Consider the following 18745-nt stretch of genomic DNA (forward strand, 5'->3'; position numbering starts at 1 on the left):
ACTTCAAGGGTGCTAAGTGAGATTTTGAAACGTTTAGGGGAGCTAGGTGATATTTCATGAAACCTCAAGGGAGGTTTCTGAAATTACCCCTAGTTGTAATGAAATTGCAATACATATTGGGATACATGATTTTGCACGTTATTATCTATCCTCGTGCATAGTTGGAATTCAAACCGAGATCAGTGTATGTATTGTATGTGCAAATTGAATCTGATAATCGCTGACGCTCCAAAATTTCGCTTCGATGCATAGGTTTATCGTATATTAATGTAGTAGTTTCATGTTGTGTTATTAGCATGAATAACACCTTAGTTAGTTTGGGAGTTTAGGATAGCAAAGAGAAGAAGAGAGAGTTTTGAGTCGAAAAACAAAGACGAGGAGAGATTCTTTCACATTGTTTGGAGTTTTTAGAGAGAAAAAGGAAGAAGTAATTGCTATATTTGGCCCTGTTTGGTAGGCCTGTCAACGGGTCGGATCTAGACCCGGATCCGGACCGGATCCGTGAAATTATTGCCGGTATGGGTAGGGATTTAATTCCGTTTCCCGGATCCGGATCCGTTTTATCAAACAAAAAAACGGGTCGGATACGGAATATAGTATTCCGGCCCGTATTAGACCCGGATCCGAATATAAATGAATTAATAATTTAAAAAATATATATTTATCAATATAATTTGATTAGGATGATGTATTTGAATAAAGTCAATTTGATTTCTTTTCTTATTTGGTTTTTTCTTTGCATTAGTTAAAAATTAGTTTACAAATATATTTTTTTCTCATTTTTATTAGAAATTATAAATTCTGCTAAATTTGTTCGGGTAGACCCGACCCGGATCCGGGATCCGCCGGATCCGGATCCGGAACATAGAATAAAAGACCCGTCGGGTAAACGGGTCGGATCCGGATCCGGTATAGTAATTCTGGTCCGGGTCCGGAATAATGAATTCCGGCCCGGACCCGACTCGTTGACAGCCCTACTGTTTGGCAAGCAAGTTTTTGATCAAATTTATCTGTTACAAGTCTTTTTAACAATTTTAACTACAGTAATTTCAAAAAACTTCTCAAAATTTGTAAACTATACACTTCAAAATATTTAAAAATGTACACACTTCAAAAATTTTTCTACAACTTTTACAGTAAGTTACAGTAAAATTTTACACAAACATTTAAAAAACTCACTTGCAAACGGGACCCTTGTTTGGGAGTAGAAAAAAATAGAAGGAAAATATTTCATATGTGTGTCTATATGTATTTATGTATTATTTTAATAGTAGAATTATATATATATCCATAATATTTTTCATTTCAAAAATAAAATAATTATTTTTCAATTTTTATAGATCGAATTGGCTCAAACTCGAGCAGCTCGATTAGACTCGAATTTAAGGTCAAGAGTTTTACATTTCAGGATGGAAAGCAACCTCTATTTCTTATTGTATCATATAATTATGCAAATAGTGATATAACATCATCCTTTATCAGATTCCCGAGTAATTTATAATTAGGTCTGATTCTACTACCTTCAAACTCTGCGCTTTGCCCTTGAAAAGGTCGAATATCCCCTTTTTTTCCCTTCAATGTTTTCTGCCGATATACCGAACATCGTTCTTCAATGTTGTTACGGATAAAATAAGGTGAAACCACTAAAAGTAACAGCGAAAAGTCTTGCAACGTTCGTTCGGGGAAGACTGAACCCAAAATGAGCACGGACTAATTCAAGTAATGCCACTAAAGCATAGCCAGGGACAACTAGACATCATCTACTTTCTAACAGCATTACAGATCAAGAGGAACGGAGTACCACTTGCTTCACCACGAACGACGGATGAAAAAACATGCATGATGCCATGGACTCCTCAATGGAGGAGCAAGCCTGCTAAGTAGGAAAGCCGCGAACATAATAGAGGCTGTGTTATCGCATGAAGACGTAGGGTTTTTTTTTTTTTTTTTTTTTTTTTTGTGGTCTATTTTTCCTGGAAGATTTGGCTTCTCAGGAATCATTTGGGATTGGTTAAGCTGACGCTAAAATCCCAGAGTCTCCTTCCCAGATCCGCGTCCATGGCCATTGAGCTTGCTTTAGCTATGTTATTGTCGCCAAAATATTCGCCGCTTATTCCTCTGACTTGCGGATGCAATGCTACATAGCATGTTGTTGATGCTCCCTGGTACCAGGTCAGTGGAGGGAGTAACAAATAGTTAACACCTTTTCTGGTGACACCCTTAACAAATTAACATAAACGTGAGCCAATATGATTTTAGTACGAGGCATAACTTACTTGTGGAATGTTTTTTAGCACATATTTTCCAACAGTACTTGCAAGGCCTGCATCAGATCAAAAAAAAAAAAAAAGCAGATACATGAGAAAGACCCCACATTTTTGAGATGTTTACATCAAGACAAGATCTCCACTGATGATTTCAAGACATAAAATAACATTCTCCAGCCAGGATTTAGGGTTTAAGGCATAAAATACCATCCCCTAACAACGTCATCAACATCACGTGTTTGATCGTAGCAGGGCCAGTAGGGCTTGGTGTACCAAACAGAAATTCAAGGAACACCTGGCCCTTCTGACAACTGCCAATGCAAGAAGCATTAATACCAAGCTGGGTTTATTTGCTATGAAGGATTGACAAGGTAGCTTGCTACTATAAATTTGAAGCTAATTGAGCTTTTTTAAAGTATGCATAAACAAGGCATAATACAATAAAACAAAACCACCATTCAGAAGGCTAATGCAGACCCATACAGTTAAATAAGTTCGGGATTACCTCCTAAAATGCCAACATGACGGAAAAGGTTGGTTGTAATTGCTCCAGGATGAAGCGAGTTGGCAGTTATGTCTGCATCATCTTCCTGCTAAGAAACAAATCATCAAACTGTTTTATGGAAGAGATTGATTGATTTAGTTATTGTGACAATTTACAGAAGAACATCTCACATAAATGACAATGTTCATTCAATTAAGTTAACCATAATTGCTATTGCTTTTGAAAAGTCCCCCTTTTCTCTGAAGCACTTGTACTGCCTGTAGCAAAGTTGAATGGGTGTAATTGTACAATTGAGATTGTCATGGTTCTTAAAGGGCCCAAATTATGCGACAAGAAGCAAGCAATGGATTCCAAGATTGAAGGAATAGAAACATCGGCTGCAGTTAAGACACCATGTCGCTGATCCTTTCTTGTTTAGTCTTCCCACATACTTCATCTTGTAGTTGGTGGCAAGAAGCTCATGACCAAATGAATCCAAGCTTGGGCGTTGAATTATAGTATTACACGGCATGAATTAGTACCTACCTAAAATCAATAGAATTGAAAACTAACAGATGCCTTCTTTTGGAGACCTAGAATCCATCTCCACTTCTGGTTGTTAGATAGAAGTATTATTCGTGCTACTAAGATAACAATGAACAGAGAAATCTCGCACAGGAGACATATCATGTTATAGTGGCCAACCATTTCTGCCAATGAGAAGGAGACGAGCTATGAGTAAGAAATGCATCTTATAAGGTTCTAAAGCCCTATCATGTTCAGTCCTTGATTTGCCAGGGAAAGAAACACTAAAATTTGCCAGGGATGCACAAAATTTTGAAGTGCCTAAATTAAGTAAGGCGAGTGTAAACATCCTCAAGATATGAACTGGATAAAAGACGATATCTACAGCAACCAATGGGCGAAGAAAATTCCTAGGGGCTTAAATTCAGAAAAATGCTAGAAGTTTCAACTTTCAAGGGAATCAAAGTCAGAATCTACAACCTTTAACCGTCTGGCAAGCTCATTAGCATGCAGCACATTAGAAAGCTTTGATTGACCATAAGCAAAGAAGCTGCTGTACCTGCAGCATAAAAGTGTGAGAACATGTGAGGGGTTTTTCAAGAATGATGGTCAAAAAACCTCCCCGCACTACCTCCCTACACACTATCCCTTATTAATTCTACACAAATTTCATAAACAATTTTTTCTTTTTCTAATTGAGGGAGCTCTCTAAAAATCTTACCGTTTCTACATGATAATGTCACAGGCAAGGCGTGGAGGGCTATCCCCTCACTTTCCCATAATCCTGCCTCTCCTTCTTCACAATTACCTTCTAGAAAATGACAGTTATGATTTTTTCCTACACTACCTGTAAAATAGTTCTAACTTAATACTTTGACAGGTTTGCTTTATGTTTATCCCCATTTACACGAGAAAATTGCATGCCATTTATTTGTGTATTACTATTTTGTAGTGCATGAGATGTACTCAGTAACTCCCTAAGAAGAATCTCCAATTTTGTACTTCCTAAGTCTACTTGTTGGCATGATGAGCAGTTCGAGACATGGGCATGAATGGTTTTTACTTTTGACAGGTAGGCGGCTGTTTGGACTCTCAAGAGTACCCAAAAATCCAAGTCTCAACCACCACATGACAAAACACACGCACCATTTTATAAAATAAGGAGATAGAAGAAACAGATTCTCAGTATGGTAGTACCTTCAAGCTACAGACATGAGTTTGAAGCTTTGGCATTAAAAAAAAAAAAAAAAAAAAAACAATGATAAACTATGGTTTGAGAGTCTAGAACAGAATAACATATAGAAATGTTAACACAATTAAGCACTGGCAACCACAAGCTTACCCTTCTTGGTCGTTGATTTTATCAAAACGCACACCTTCACGATAGGGATAGCGGTGAGCTTCTGATGCAACAATCACGATCCTTCCCTCTCTCTTAGTTTGATGACATGTTTTCTTCATTTTGTCCAACAACAAGTTAGTCAAAAGAAAATGACCTGTATAACAGATACAAAACTAAAGATGGTTATGAAGACAAAGTGTTGATGTCAACAAGAACTATGCTGAGTTCCAATCCAATTACTGCTAAAGAATTTGAACATACAAAATTTGTGAATGCAATTCAACTAGCTGCAGTTAACGGTTTGTCCCATAAAGAATAGGACCTACCTAACTGATTTGTGGCAAACTGCAATTCAATGTTGTCCTTGGATAGCTTGAATGGGGTCGCCATGACTCCAGCATTATTACTTGACATAGAGAAGACAAAGACCAATCCCAGGAGTCAAAAACAAAAAAAGAATAAACAAATAAGCAAACTATAAGAAAATAAAATTTACAAAATCGCAAAAAAATACCAGGCACTTAATAAAGAGACAAGATGAGAGGAGACAAAGTTAGAAGTCTGATTGCTGTATAGGTAGTGTTTATTTACATTAGGATATTCAAGGGACGGCCAGACGACTTAAACTCCTTTGCAAAATTTCTCACAGATGCAAGTGAACTGAGGTCTAACTCCGAGACATCAACTTTAGCTTCTGGGGTTTCCTTAACAATTGCATCTTTAACCTCTTGGCCAGCAGCCATGTTTCTGACCCCCATTATAACACTGACACCACGCAGTGCAAGAACACGAGCTGTTTCAGCACCAATACCACTTGAAGCCCCTGCAATTTTGTTTGTTATTACACTACGTCATTCCATGCGTTCAAAGTTCAAACTGATACTCTTAATCAATCATAAAGGCCCACAGCCATGAACAAGAAAACGAAAACGAAAGTACTGATGTACTAGACGAGTATAAACAAATTGAAGGGCAACAAAACTAGTAGACTATTTTCGGAGCAGTATTCACTTCTCCACAAAAGAGAAGAAGAATAAACGAATAAAGAAATCTAAGGACCCGAAAAATTTAATAAAAAAAAATGTGGACAGAAAGGTTCAATTGAGAAGGAACGGAGAGATAAGAGCAAGTGGAGGACCTGTGACAATGGCAGTGAGACCAGAGCCATCAATCCCCTGCGTGACTTCCTCAGCAGTGGAAGAGGATGAGAACCCAGATGGCCCTTTTCTTTTGAAAAGCCACATCTTTGTTCAATCGTAGTAATTAGCGAAGCTGCAGAAATTCCAAGAAGAACAAGAAGACGAGGGGGAGTTGCAGGCCTTATGTACCCATGAAAAGGTTCCTAATCTTTAATCACATACCGTGATGAATTGATGATGGACGCCTCTGTGGCTCTGTCCATGCTACCGTAGGATGCCCAACGTGGGCGAGACACGCGTTAGGACATTAATTACATTAAGGAATTATGGCCACCTACGTAGAATAGTTCCGACGAGTATGAATAAACGGACCGAAGAAAATAATAATAATAAAAATAAAAATCAATAGCATTTTTTACTCTAAGTAAAATTTTTTACTTTAACATTTTCCTTAGCTTCAAATGACAAATAGCATGTATTGTCATCTGTAAATTTTTTTTTTGTATATAGGATGTTATAAATTAAATAAATGGTTTGACAAACCAATAAACATCAATGTATGACTACCTTAAAAATGTAAAAATGATAAATTTTTTCCCTCAATCTTGTCATACAAATAAAAAGTTTTACTTATTTTCTTGTTACAAAGGGTTTGAGCAAGGATACAATACTTTTAAATTATACAAAAACAATAATGACTTTCATTTGCAAATATATTGTGTATATCTTATCTTTTCATGCAAAATTACTATCTTTTCAAATTAATTACTTCCAACTCTGCGAAAGCAATTAGTGCAAATAATACTTACACATTTTAAGCATTAATATTTACATAACTATACTACATACCATTCACTAGTTCAACACTTCTTGAAGCTTTCCTAAATAATATTATACAGTTGACAATTATTTTTAATCCTTTTAAAATTTAGTATAGACCATAGAAGTTGTCTTTCCAAATTATAAAGACTTGTACAAAAATCCACAATAGTTTTAATTGTCAAAAGGTTCTAACACATTTATTACGATTTTCAAGTTCAAAAAACAAATAAAAGTCCATCAATTTCTTTTTAACATCTTATGCGAACCACACTACAAGTCCTTATCTTTACAAATTATAGAGAGTTCTACAAAACAATCAAATAAAAATTGCTTAAAAATTCAACAGACAAAAAATAATCACTAATTGCATGTAATTGTAAAGACAAGGGCCAATGCTACCGCTAAATATGAATGGGGTGAATAGCATTTCACAACCACCAGCCTTTGGTGGCCACCACCTAGCTTGGTAGGGTGGGAGTCAAGACCAAAATGTCACATTTAAGTGGCTTGCTTCAAAAAATCCAGGCAGGTGTGTTGTGCACCCGTTCGGTCCGGTAGTTCAGTTCCCTCCAGATTATTCCTGGACTTCCTTAGGTCCACCCCCTCCCCCTTAGTGTAGAATAGATTAGGTTATACAACAGTTGTTGTCTCCGGAGAAAAAAAAAGAATAGCATTTCGCTAAAAATTAATGAATGGGGCTGAACGCGATTTGTAAAGTATGTTACTTGTTTATTGATCTTGTTATTAAGGACATAGGTGTAAAATTGGTGTGTAATTTTCACAAGTCCTCGAGTGACACAGGCAAATTGAATACGTGTAAGTGTAACAAAATTTGGATGCTGGAGATTAGGCAGCGCAGGTTGTAGCTGTGATGGAAAAGTGTCACATGTCAATACACTAGAAAATTGTGATACTGTAATGAAGAAAATGCTTTTACATTTGTTTGTAGTTGGTAGGGATAGTTTCGATTGAATCTGATAATAAAGATGTTGAGAAAAGAAAACTACTTTGGCGTGTACGAAATCATTGAAAAAAAAAAATGGTTTGCATGCACAAGATGTAACTTTGTATGCACACGGTGTAATTCACTTTCAATAACGTGTAATTATAAAATAAAATTTTGCGATTTTCACATATAGTGTGACAAACGATATACAAGATACAATCTAAATCTTATATATTTTTTTTGTCAAATCTTGGGCATCAACCTTGTACTAATATGTGCACAACTCGCAGTGTCCTCATAATTTTTCTAAACATCTTTTTAAAAAAGAAAGTAGACTTTTCTACGCAAACAATTATTAAACAGAACTTATTTTCTTCCCACTTTATTATTATACCATGGTCGAATTTATCAGCAATATATACGTCCATTGTTGTAGAACTGGTTTTTCAGGAATCATCTCCATTTTGCTTTACCAGGTTCAAGCTAAACTCCCAGAGTCTGCTAGCCAAATCTGCGTCCATGGCCTTTGAGCTAGCTTTGGCTATGTTGTTGTTCCGAAAATATGCTCCGCTAATTCCCTTGACTTGCGGATGCAATGCTGCATAGCAGGTTGTCGAAGCTCCCTGGAACGTCCAAGTTAAAAGGGGTGCCGGGAAAAAAAAACGAAGAAATATTAATTGGTCGGAAGGCTCTTGCCCTGAAATGGCATTATCATCTGCAGCATTCGTATAGTCAACTAAAAACATACTAACATCCTCTAGAAGAATCATACAAGTAACCTTTTCGATTTGTCCCTTATCCCGGATAAACTTCAACATTTTACTACTAGTTTTACAGCACCAAAACATGAATTGTGAGCGAAAATTGGATGCAAAACTTACTTGTTGAAGAGTCTTAAACACAAATTTGTCGAGCTTATTGGCAAGACCTGCATCACGCATAATAATGCATGAGAATAGACCCAGGGGGTCTGGAGAGGGTAACGTAGCCAATTCCCGTAAATTCGAATAAATAGGAGCACAAGATTTCTTGGAAATTTTTGACGAATTAAGAATGGATCCGCGGGTAGATGTCTGCAACATCATCAGCCGTTTCTTATAGTTAGGCTATTGAAATTAATCACGTCTGAGAAATTCTAGCCAGCCTTGTCCGTGGCTATCAGAATCCACAAAATGGGCACCATATGATGTACGCATTTCATTTTCAAGTTCGACTTTAAAAGGGATTCATTCAGTGAAAGTAGTAGTTTGCGGATACCTATACAGCAGCCTCGACGATGGAAAACATTGCTGATAATCACTCCTGGATGAACAGAGTTGGCGGTTATTTCCACCCCTTCTTCCTGTCCAACAAACAAATGTACAAAGTACTTGAGTTTCTTACGACGGAAATCGGTTTGCCAACTACGGGACATGTTGCCAACATTAAAGACAAGCAATTTAGTTTGTAACGAAAAAGTGAGCGGAATAGCAACAACTCTGCGCGGATCCTAATTGTGTGAGTAGTGTATTATTTTGCTGTGGTGGAGTATTTCTGTATTTTTTTTCTATGCATCCGGTGCCTCCTTTTCATTTTTTACAGGGCTAAAAGCTTCTACCAGTTAAACTTTTTTTTGTCGCAATAATAACATTTGTATAACCTAATCTAGCCTGATATAAGAAGAAGAGGAGCCAACGGAAAAATCCCGTCAGAGAAAGTCACAATTAAGTGATAGTTATAATTAAATGGCAAGATAGGAAACAAGAATTGAACCTTTAACTTCCCACTCCAGTGAGAGGCTGTTGGCTCTATCAGTTAAACATTGACTTGGTTTCACGTTGGGCACGAAACATAGCATAGGATAGGCGGGCCGATCGAGCTATATGCACCAAGAAAGATGTGCCTTGAGGACTTGAAAAAGGCATTATTTTGATTTAGTTAAGGTGGAGTAGGAATGTAGGGATCTAAACAAAGGCAGTACGTTTAATTGTTGTTAGGTGTATAGGATCTATGTGTTTTGTGGCTTGCCAGAAGTGTGTAAGTGGCCGTATTAATGTAACAGTGAGCTGGGTTCTGAGGGAAGCCATCATAGCAAAGGTACCTGTATCCCATCAATTGGCTGATCACTTGCTACAATTAGGTACTACTATACTTCTTTTAAAAAAAAATTTTTTTGATTGCACCTTTGTCGAATAAAATCTCTTCTAGGTGTCCAACAATACAAAGTTCTGTGTACATCCTACATGGATTTATGCACCGAACTGAATACCTTAAAGCGTCTGGCTAGCTCATAGGAGTGCAGTAGATTAGCCAGCTTTGATTGACAATAAGCAAAGAAGCTACTGTATCTGCAGTAAGGCAGTAAATGAGGAGAAGAAAAAAGTTCCAACTGCTTTTAAATGTGATGTAAGCTGAAATTATCCAAGGTTCTCGGGCGCATATAATCAATAACTTCAAAAAAAATTCGGCGTTAATGGGAATTGAAAACATACCCTTTTTCATCACTGATCCTATCGAAACGAATACCTTCACGATATGTGTAGCGGTGAGCATCTGATGAAACGTTTACTATCCTCCCCTCTTTCTTACTTTTGTAATACGTTTTCTTCATGGTGTCCAGCAACAGGTTCGTTAAAAGAAAATGACCTGCATTTCACAATGACCAGACCAGTTAATGTCTTAACCAAAGATTCAATGGAGAAAAAGGAATTACCTAAATGATTCGTGGCAAACTGTAATTCTATGTTGTCCTGGGATAGCTTGAAAGGGGTACCCATGATTCCTGCATTATTACTTGAGAATAAAGAACATGCTTCAAAGATCAGAAATTCTTGATAATACAAAACATTTTTGAATAATCTGCTGCTCTGCTTACATTAGGATATTCAAGGGATGACCCAACGAATTAAACTCTGCTGCAAATCTTCTTACAGATGCCATTGAACTAAGATCCAACTCCATGACATCGATCTTGGCTTCAGGGATTTCCTTCACAATGGCTTCTCTAACCTTTTGGCCTGCAGCCATGTTTCTGACTGCAATTGTGACATGGACTCCACGCAGTGCAAGAACACGGGCCGTTTCAGTACCAATACCACTTGATGCACCTGCAATAATTTGCCAATTGCCACCATCATCAAATGATTTGCTTGTTTGAAGAATTTCATTACATCCAATTAATCCCACGTTTTGATATTCATGTTATTTTTATTGGTGCTCAGGCTTTGGCGTAGTGGTCAAGCTGAAGTTTAAGGACGCAGAGGTCCAGGATTTATTTGCTCATGCATTTCATGAGCAATGTTGCTAGGCATTCTAGCTAGCAAAAGATATCGGCATCCACTTCCCACAGACTACGTAACCCAGAACTCCGATCATGAACTACGTGAAACCCGCGGAGCTTTAAATAGAAATGTTGGAGCATGAGGTTACCATTGCGAAGTGCAATATGAATTAATGAACTGAGTTCAAGAAAGAAAAAAAGACAAAAAGATGGGAAGATCACCAGTGACAATGGCAGTGAGACCAGAGGCGTCAATGCCCTCAGTGACTTCATCCGCGGTGGAAGAGGATGAAAATCCAGACGACCCTTTTGTGTTGCACAAGCACATCTTTTCCTTCAAGTTCAAGATGCTTTCTTTTTCTAACTTACTTTGTCTTTGTTCAAGGGGGAAGGAGAACAAGGGGGGAATTGCACTAACCCCAGTACGTAGTAGTCATTGCAGGATGATCAATACTTGATGTTCTTTGGCGATGGGCCAAATGGCAAATGTGTGCGCTCCTGTAATCTTCAATATTTAAAGAGATTGTGGCTAATTTTCTTTTCTGGTGAACTTGACGGAACAATCATATGCATGTCTAATAAGCTTCAAAAAAAAAAAAAAAAATTGTTGATTGACAGATAGTGGTTGTTTTAGTCGCATTGTCAGCTCTGTATTATACAAATGGATACGTGTATCATTTTGGATTTGGCAATTGATGGATGGACAGCAATCTGGAATCGGGCTGCCCATTCCATCCTGATGGGGTTACAACTAGAAGTGGCAAAATGGATTCATATCCACCAATCCATCCATATAAACCAACCTTAAATGGATTTGGATGATCCATATAAATTCAATGGTTCTAAATGGATAACCATTTAAATCCAATTATGTTGGTGGATTTAAATGGATTATCCATCTTATCCATATACATCCATTTAACTTAAAAAATAGAAAACACATTTATAAAAATGTGAGATAAAATCTTGTGGGACCATCTATTCTTTTCTTCATAACTTCCTCATATGTCAAATTAATTTTGTGGGACCACCTATTCTTTCCTTCATAACTTCCTCACATGCCAAGTTGCCAATAACATTAATTGCATTTTATTTGCTTCTAGTTCCTAGACTTCTTCCATCCTTTTCAAAATTATATTTTAGTCTCTACTCTTGTTTTTTTTTAATTAAACTCTCATGTAGTAATGATTGCAAACATTTATATTCTTAAGTAAAGAAAAAGCGAGAATGCATCATGTAGTGTCAAAATAATTTTTATTTTTTTAATTCTTTTATTTATAAAAAGAATTTTTCTAACGAGTGTCCCCGCAACATTGGTTAAGATATGTAAATGACAACTTTTTTTTTTTTTTCCAAATCCTCATACTTGCAATCCCTCTCCCCTTATCACCTAACCCAACTATCCAAAAAAAAAAGACACATAATTTATTAAGTAATATAAGGTAGCTTGTGTATCAATGGTATAATAAGGAGTTTCATACATTTTTAAGTACTACGTGCACATATGATGAAAATATTTTACTTGTCAAATAACATAAGATTTCTTGTTAGAACTGCACTTTTATTCAAGACATCACTCTTGAACAGGAGTGCAAAAAATTGGAAACGTAAACTTCTTTTCACTGTAAAGCCGTATTCAATTCATTCAAAAGTTATAAAAATGTAGCCAAGTTCTTAATTGTTCATTACTTTACAAAATGATACTTAAAGTAATGACGAAAGATTAAATTGACCACAGCAGTTAAATTTTCTTGGAACTAAACTAATTTTATGAAGTACTGAAATAGAGTAGTAGTACAAGCATTTGTTATTACCAAAAGATTTTAGGTGATTTAAGAATAGAACTTTGGGGATCTGTATTTTTTGGAAAAAAAACATTTGGATCTTAAATTTAGGATTTGGGAGAGTAAATGGATAAATGGATGGATCATGGTTTACACTATCCATTTAAATGACATCCATTTAGATCCATTTATTAAATGGTTTTAATTGGATTGGATCAATTTGATCCACTATCCATTTAACTAAAACCATTTATCAACCATATATCCATTTTGCCACTTCTAGTTACAACTTAAAATTGCAGATTAAATGGCGGTGTTAAAGTCTTCCACCACGATCGACGTCGCCTTCGCTGAAGCATAAGAACATGTGGATATTGGGAGAACCACAGGGCACCAACATCCCGCTTCTCAAACCAAAAATGGACTATAATTAGCAGTAGTTAGATGTCAATCGTCCAGTCTGAAGTCAACAGAGTAAGCTAATTGAACTTGTGCTACTAATAAATTCTGGAGTTTGATTGAAGTTGAATTAAAACGCTTGCTTGCTTGCTTGCGTGCTTAACTGGCATCAGTCTCTGTTGATAGGAAAGACAGACGTTCTTCGTTGGTTGCGCACTTCTGATTCGAATGAAAACCAGTTTAATTGCGACCTCCAACCTTGCCGTAATGACGGAAAAAGATCGGTCCAACATCGACCAGAGTTCATAGTTACCCCATCATCCTGTTTAAGGAACATATAACCAAAGCATATTTGATTTTACTTGAAAACTAATGACAAAAGTGTTTCTTCAATAAAAATTTACGTACTCTTCAATACCCGCTAGTGTTTATGAATCTCTCAGCTGGATAAAGTCCAGGGTTCTCAGGAAGGGGAGCAAGCAGTAATCTTAGAAGCTGGAATTAAGTCTACAGACGGTTAATACGGCACCTAATTTATCCTAGTATCTATTAGCAGTTTCATAAAAGCGCCTAGAAAGTTAAATACACAAAAATTGTCTAGTTAGGGGAGGAATTTTAAAATTTTTTGTTGCTCTTAGATTCAGAATTCGAATCATATCCTTGACAGACAGGGGTAGGGAAGGGCATGGGGAGCGTGCAAAGGGATAGAATCTAAAAAGTAGGAAAACAGTGAGATTTAAAAAGTGAAAAAAGAACAGAGGTGGTAAGATTTAAGAAATGGGAAGGAAAAGGAGCACTCGAATCCAAAATCTTTACGCTTCGAAATTTCAACTTTAACCATTAGACCAAAACTCCTTAGCCATTTAGTTTATAACTTATTTATTAGTAGTAATATAATTTCACATGACAAATATTAAGGGAAAAGCTAGTGTATTGAAAAAATTTCTGAAGTCCCTTGCATTTCCATCGCTTTCTGCTAAAACTACTAAGGTGGAAGAATTTCTGTACCGTGGGGGGATGATAGCTCCCCCCCCCCCCCTCCTCTCTCTTCATTTCCTTCATTGCTAAAACTCCCAAACGGAAGAAATCACTTACATTCCTTACGAGTGCCTTCTTTATTCTCCAAATCAGATCTAAAAACTTGTGGATTTATATTTATGGCTTTCCCTCTAACTCCTTTAAAATCTTCCATTAATGATAACTTAGTGAGATTACTAGTCTAAGGTACCTTCCGTCCTGGCCCTTCTCGTCCACCTATATAGTCGGACATGCTTTGCGGGGAAAGACTGCACTTTATAGTCCTGGCCCTTCTCGTCCACCTAAAGGTTGAAATCTCCCCTTGAATGAAAAAAAAAAAAAAAAAAAAAACCTTATATATCAAATATTGTTCTTCGATGACGTTGTTACTGATGAAATAAGGTAATCCCACTAAAGTAATAGCGAAAAGTATTGCAACGTTCGTTCGGGGAAAGACTGAACCCAAAATGAGCACGGACTAAAGCATAATCAGGGATAAACCAGATATCATCCACTCTTAACAGCATTACAGACCAAGAGGAACAGAGTATCACTTGCTTCACCACGATGGATGAAAAGACAAGCATGATGCCATACTCAATGGAGGAGCAAGCCTGTTACGTAGGAAAGCCACGAACATACACACTCTAATAGAAACTGTGTCATAGCACGAAAACATAGGTTTTTTCTTTTTTGGTCCATTTTTCCTGGAAGATTTGGTTTCTCAGGAATCATTTGGTTTGGTTAAGCTGACGCTAAAATCCCAGAGTCTCCTTGCCAAATCCGCGTCCATGGCCATTGAGCTTGCTTTAGCTATGTTACTGTTGTCAAAATATTCGCCCCTTATTCCTTTGACTTGCGGATGCAATGCTACATAGCATGTTGTCGATGCTCCCTGATATCAGGTCAGTGGAGGGAGTACCAAATAGTTAACACCTTTTTCATGACAGACTTGACAAATTTAACACAAACGTGAGCCAATATGATTTTAGTACGAGGCATAACTTACTTGTGGAATGTTTTTATACACAAATTTTCCAATAATACTTCCAAGGCCTGCATCAGATAAAAAAAAAACAGATACATGAGAAAGACCCCACATTTTTTAGATGTTTACATCAAGACAAGATCTCCACTGATGATTTCAAGACATAAAAGAACATTCTCCAGCCAGGATTTGGGGTTTAAGGCATAAAATACCATCCCCTAACGTCGTCATCAACACCATGTGTTTGATCATAGCAGGGCCAGTAGGGCTTGGTGTACCAAACAGAAATTCAAAGAACACCTAGCCCTTCTGACAACTGGCAATGCAAGAAGCATTTATACTAGGGTTCATAGCTTGCCACTAGAAATTTGAAGCTAATTGAGCCTTTTTAAAGCATGCATAAACAAAGCATAATACAATAAAACAAAACCACCAAATAGCAAAGCACAAAAAAAATAACACATTCAGAAGGCTAATGCAGACGCATACAGTTAATAAGTTTGGGAGTACCTCTAAAAATGCCACTGTGACGGTAAAGGTTGGTTGTAATTCCACCAGGATGAAGTGAGTTGGCAGTTATGTCTGCATCATCTTCCTGCTAAGAAACAAATCATCAAACTGTTTTATGGAAGAGATTGATTGATTTAGTTATTGTGACAATTTACAGAAGAACATCTCACATAAATGACAATGTTCATTCAATTAAGTTAACCATAATTGCTATTGCTTTTGAAAAGTACCCCTTTTCTCTGAAGCACTTGTACTGCCTGTAGAAAAGTTGAATGGGTGTAATTTTACAATTGAGATTGTCATGGTTGATAAAGAGCCCATAATTATGGGACAAGAAGCAAGCCATGGATTCCAAAATTGGAGGAGCAGAAACATTGGCTGCAGTTAAGACATCATGTCACTGTGGTCAAATATTTGACCATATAAGACTTTTTTTATACTGATCCTTTCTTGTTTACTCTTGCCACATACTTCATCTTGTAGTTGGTGGCAGGAAGCTCATGACCAATTGAATCCAAGCTTGGGCATTGAATTATAGTATTACACGGCATGAATTAGTACCTACCTAAAATCAATAGAATTGAAAACTAACAGATGCTTTCTTTTGGAGACCTAGAATCCATCTCCACTTCTGGTTGTTAGATAGAAGTATTATTCATGCTACTAAGATAACAATGAACAGAGAAATCTAGCACAGGAGACATATCATGTTATAGAGGCTGACCATTTCCACCAATGAGAAGGAGACGAGCTATGAGTAAGAAATGCATCTTATAAAGTTCGAAAGCCCTATCATGTTCAGTCCTTGATTTGCCAGGGAAAGAAACACCAAAATTTGGCAGGGGTGCACAAAATCTTGAGGTGTCTAAATTAAGAAAGACTAGAGTAAACATCCTCAAGATAATGCTGGCATATTATTATATAAGCTGGATAAAAGACAATATCTACAGCAACCAATGGGGGAAGAAAAATCCTAGGGGTTTAAATTCAGAAAAATGCTAGAAGTCTCAACTTTCAAGGGAATCAAAGTCAGAATCTACAACCTTTAACCGTCTGGCAAGCTCATTAGCATGCAGCACATTAGAAAGCTTGGATTGACCATAAGCAAGGTATCTGTTGTACCTGCAGCATAAAAGTGTGAGAACATGTGAGAGGTTTTTCAAGAATGATGGTCAAAAGACCTCCCCGCACTACCTCCCTACACACCATCCCTTAATAATTCAACACAAATTTCATTAACAATTTTTTCTTTTTCTAATTGAGGGAACTCTCTAAAAATCTTACAGTTTCTACATGATACAGGCAAGGCATGGGGGCTATCCTCTCATTCTCCCCTAATCCTGCCTCTCTTTCTTCGCAAACCTTCTAGAAAATGATGGCTATGATTTTTTCCGATATTACCTGTAAAACAGTTCTAACTTAATACTTTGACATGTTTGCTTTATGTTTATCCCCATTTACACGAGAAAATTGCATGCCATTTATTTGTGTATCAGTATATTTGTATACTATGAGATGTACTCAATAACTGCTTAAGAAGTATCTGCAATTTTATACTTCCTAAGTCTACTTGTTGGCATGGTGAGCAGTTCGAGATATAGGTATGAATAGGTTTTACTTTTCACAGGTAGGTGGCTGCTTGGACTCTCAGGAGTACCCAAAAATTTAAATCTCAACCACCACATGACAAAACACACGGCATTTTATGAAACAAGGCGAGAGAAGAAACAGATTCTCAGTATGGTAGGACCTTCAAGCTAAGACATGAGTTTGAAGCTTTGACATTAAGAAGAAGAAGAAGAAAAAAAAAAAGAAGGAAAGAACAATGATAAACTACGGTTTGAGAGTCTAGAACAGAATAACATATAGAAAGATTAACACAATTAAGCACTGGCAACCACAAGCTTACCCTTCTTGATCGTTGATTTTATCAAAACGCACACCTTCACGATAGGTATAGCGGTGAAATTCTGATGCAACAATCACGATCCTTCCCTCTCTCTTAGTTTGATGACATGTTTTCTTCATTGTGTCCAACAACAAGTTAGTCAAAAGAAAATGACCTGCATAACAGATACAAAACTAAAGATGGTTATGAAGATAAAGTGTTGATGTCAACAAGAACTATGCTGAGTTCCAATCCAATTACTGCTAAAGAATTTGAAGAATAGGACCTACCTAAGTGATTTGTGGCAAACTGCAATTCAATGTCGTCCTTGGATAGCTCGAATGTGGTCCCCATGACTCCAGCATTATTACTTAACATAGAGAAGACAGAGACCAATCCCAGGAGTCAAAAAACAAAAAAAAAAAGAATAAACGAATAAGCAAATTATAAGCAAATAAAATTTACAAAATCACAAAAAATACCAGGCACTTAATAAAGAGACAAGATGAGGGGAGACAAAGTTAGAAGAGTCTGATTGCTGTATAGGTAGCATTTATTTACATTAGGATATTCAAGGGACGGCCAGACGAATTAAACTCCTTTGCAAAATTTCTCACAGATGCAAGTGAACTGAGATCTAACTCCAAGACATCAACTTTAGCTTCAGGGGTTTCCTTAACAATTGCATCTTTGACCTCTTGGCCAGCAGCCATGTTTCTGACCCCCATTATAACACTGACACCACGCAGTGCAAGAACACGAGCTGTTTCAGCACCAATACCACTTGAAGCCCCTGCAATTTTGTTTGTTATTATACTACGTCATTCCATGCGTTCAAACCGATCCTCTTAATCAATCATAAAGGCCCACAGTCATGAACAAGAAAACGAAAACGAAAGTACTGATGTGCTAGACGAGTATAAACAAATTGAAGGGCAAAAAACTAGTAGATTATTTTTGAAGCAGCGTTCACTTCTACACAAAAGAGAAGAAGAAAAAAGAATAGAGAAATTTAGGGAGCTGAAAATTTTTTTTAAAAAAACATATGTGGACAGAAAGGTCGAATTGAGAAGGAACGGAGAGATAAGAGCAAGTAGAGGACCTGTGACGATGGCGGTGAGACCAGAGCCATCAATCCCCTGCGTGACTTCCTCAGCAGTGGAAGAGGATGAGAACCCAGATGGCCCTTTTCTTTTGAATAGCCACATCTTTGTTCAACTGTAGTAATTAGCGAAGCTGCAGAAATTCCAAGAAGAACAAGCAGAGGAGGAGGAGGTGGAGGTGGAGGTGGAGGTGGAGGCCTTATGGTTCTACGAGAAGGTTCCTAGTCCTTGATGAAATACCGTCGTCATTTATGCGGTGATGAATTGATGGT

At 37.1% G+C, this 18745-nt stretch overlaps 3 protein-coding genes across 7 annotated transcripts; all 3 read right to left on the reverse strand.

The window, feature by feature from the left end:
* Nucleotides 1-1650: 1650 nt before the first annotated feature.
* Nucleotides 1651-6005, reverse strand: LOC113730039 (short-chain dehydrogenase TIC 32, chloroplastic-like). Of its 2 annotated transcripts, none has more exons than XM_027254464.2 (8): nt 5757-6005; nt 5210-5441; nt 4945-5024; nt 4619-4772; nt 3757-3835; nt 2773-2860; nt 2277-2323; nt 1651-2162 (listed from the first exon to the last, which is right to left on the reverse strand). In XM_027254464.2, the coding sequence occupies exons 1-8, from the start codon at nt 5860-5862 to the stop codon at nt 1998-2000; spliced, it is 951 nt and encodes a 316-aa protein (XP_027110265.1). In that variant the 5' UTR covers nt 5863-6005; the 3' UTR covers nt 1651-1997. The 2 variants fall into 2 exon arrangements, with proteins under 2 accessions (XP_027110265.1, XP_027110266.1); XM_027254465.2 differs by having other exon boundaries at nt 2773-2857; nt 5757-6002.
* Nucleotides 6006-7663: 1658 nt separating this feature from the next.
* On the reverse strand, nt 7664-11404 carry LOC113729542 (short-chain dehydrogenase TIC 32, chloroplastic). Of its 3 annotated transcripts, XM_027253827.2 has the most exons (8): nt 11007-11402; nt 10380-10611; nt 10218-10297; nt 9997-10150; nt 9774-9852; nt 8783-8867; nt 8407-8453; nt 7664-8148 (listed from the first exon to the last, which is right to left on the reverse strand). In XM_027253827.2, the coding sequence occupies exons 1-8, from the start codon at nt 11110-11112 to the stop codon at nt 7972-7974; spliced, it is 960 nt and encodes a 319-aa protein (XP_027109628.1). In that variant the 5' UTR covers nt 11113-11402; the 3' UTR covers nt 7664-7971. The 3 variants fall into 3 exon arrangements, with proteins under 3 accessions (XP_027109628.1, XP_071934172.1, XP_071934173.1); XM_072078071.1 differs by lacking the exon at nt 8407-8453 and having other exon boundaries at nt 11007-11404; XM_072078072.1 differs by lacking the exons at nt 7664-8148; nt 8407-8453 and adding an exon at nt 8460-8598 and having other exon boundaries at nt 11007-11404.
* A 3037-nt stretch (nt 11405-14441) lies between these two features.
* LOC113730040 (short-chain dehydrogenase TIC 32, chloroplastic-like) lies at nt 14442-18745 on the reverse strand. 2 transcript variants are annotated; one of them, XM_027254467.2, is made up of 8 exons: nt 18473-18745; nt 17932-18163; nt 17661-17740; nt 17392-17545; nt 16526-16604; nt 15483-15567; nt 14994-15040; nt 14442-14879 (listed from the first exon to the last, which is right to left on the reverse strand). In XM_027254467.2, the coding sequence occupies exons 1-8, from the start codon at nt 18576-18578 to the stop codon at nt 14709-14711; spliced, it is 954 nt and encodes a 317-aa protein (XP_027110268.1). In that variant the 5' UTR covers nt 18579-18745; the 3' UTR covers nt 14442-14708. The 2 variants fall into 2 exon arrangements, with proteins under 2 accessions (XP_027110268.1, XP_027110267.1); XM_027254466.2 differs by having other exon boundaries at nt 15483-15570.

The sequence above is a fragment of the Coffea arabica genome, chromosome 2e (assembly GCF_036785885.1).
Source record: "Coffea arabica cultivar ET-39 chromosome 2e, Coffea Arabica ET-39 HiFi, whole genome shotgun sequence".
Lineage (NCBI taxonomy): Eukaryota > Viridiplantae > Streptophyta > Magnoliopsida > Gentianales > Rubiaceae > Coffea > Coffea arabica.

Excerpts from the sequence above, each read along its gene's own strand:
- LOC113730039 (XM_027254464.2), bottom strand. The coding sequence starts at position 5,862 with ATGTGGCTTTTCAAAAGAAAAGGGCCATCTGGGTTCTCATCCTCTTCC. Across the intron at positions 5,442-5,756 it reads TCTCACTGCCATTGTCACAG|GGGCTTCAAGTGGTATTGGT; the intron begins GTCCTCCACTTG and ends ACAAAATTGCAG. Across the intron at positions 5,025-5,209 it reads CGTCCCTTGAATATCCTAAT|TAATAATGCTGGAGTCATGG; the intron begins GTAAATAAACAC and ends CTCTATGTCAAG.
- LOC113729542 (XM_027253827.2), bottom strand. The coding sequence starts at position 11,112 with ATGTGCTTGTGCAACACAAAAGGGTCGTCTGGATTTTCATCCTCTTCC. Across the intron at positions 10,151-10,217 it reads GTTTGCCACGAATCATTTAG|GTCATTTTCTTTTAACGAAC; the intron begins GTAATTCCTTTT and ends TGTGAAATGCAG. Across the intron at positions 8,868-9,773 it reads AGCTAGCCAGACGCTTTAAG|GAAGAAGGGGTGGAAATAAC; the intron begins GTATTCAGTTCG and ends TTTGTTGGACAG.
- LOC113730040 (XM_027254466.2), bottom strand. The coding sequence starts at position 18,578 with ATGTGGCTATTCAAAAGAAAAGGGCCATCTGGGTTCTCATCCTCTTCC. Across the intron at positions 17,741-17,931 it reads CGTCCCTTGAATATCCTAAT|TAATAATGCTGGAGTCATGG; the intron begins GTAAATAAATGC and ends CTCTATGTTAAG. Across the intron at positions 15,041-15,482 it reads TCACAGTGGCATTTTTAGAG|GCCTTGGAAGTATTATTGGA; the intron begins GTACTCCCAAAC and ends TATCTGATGCAG.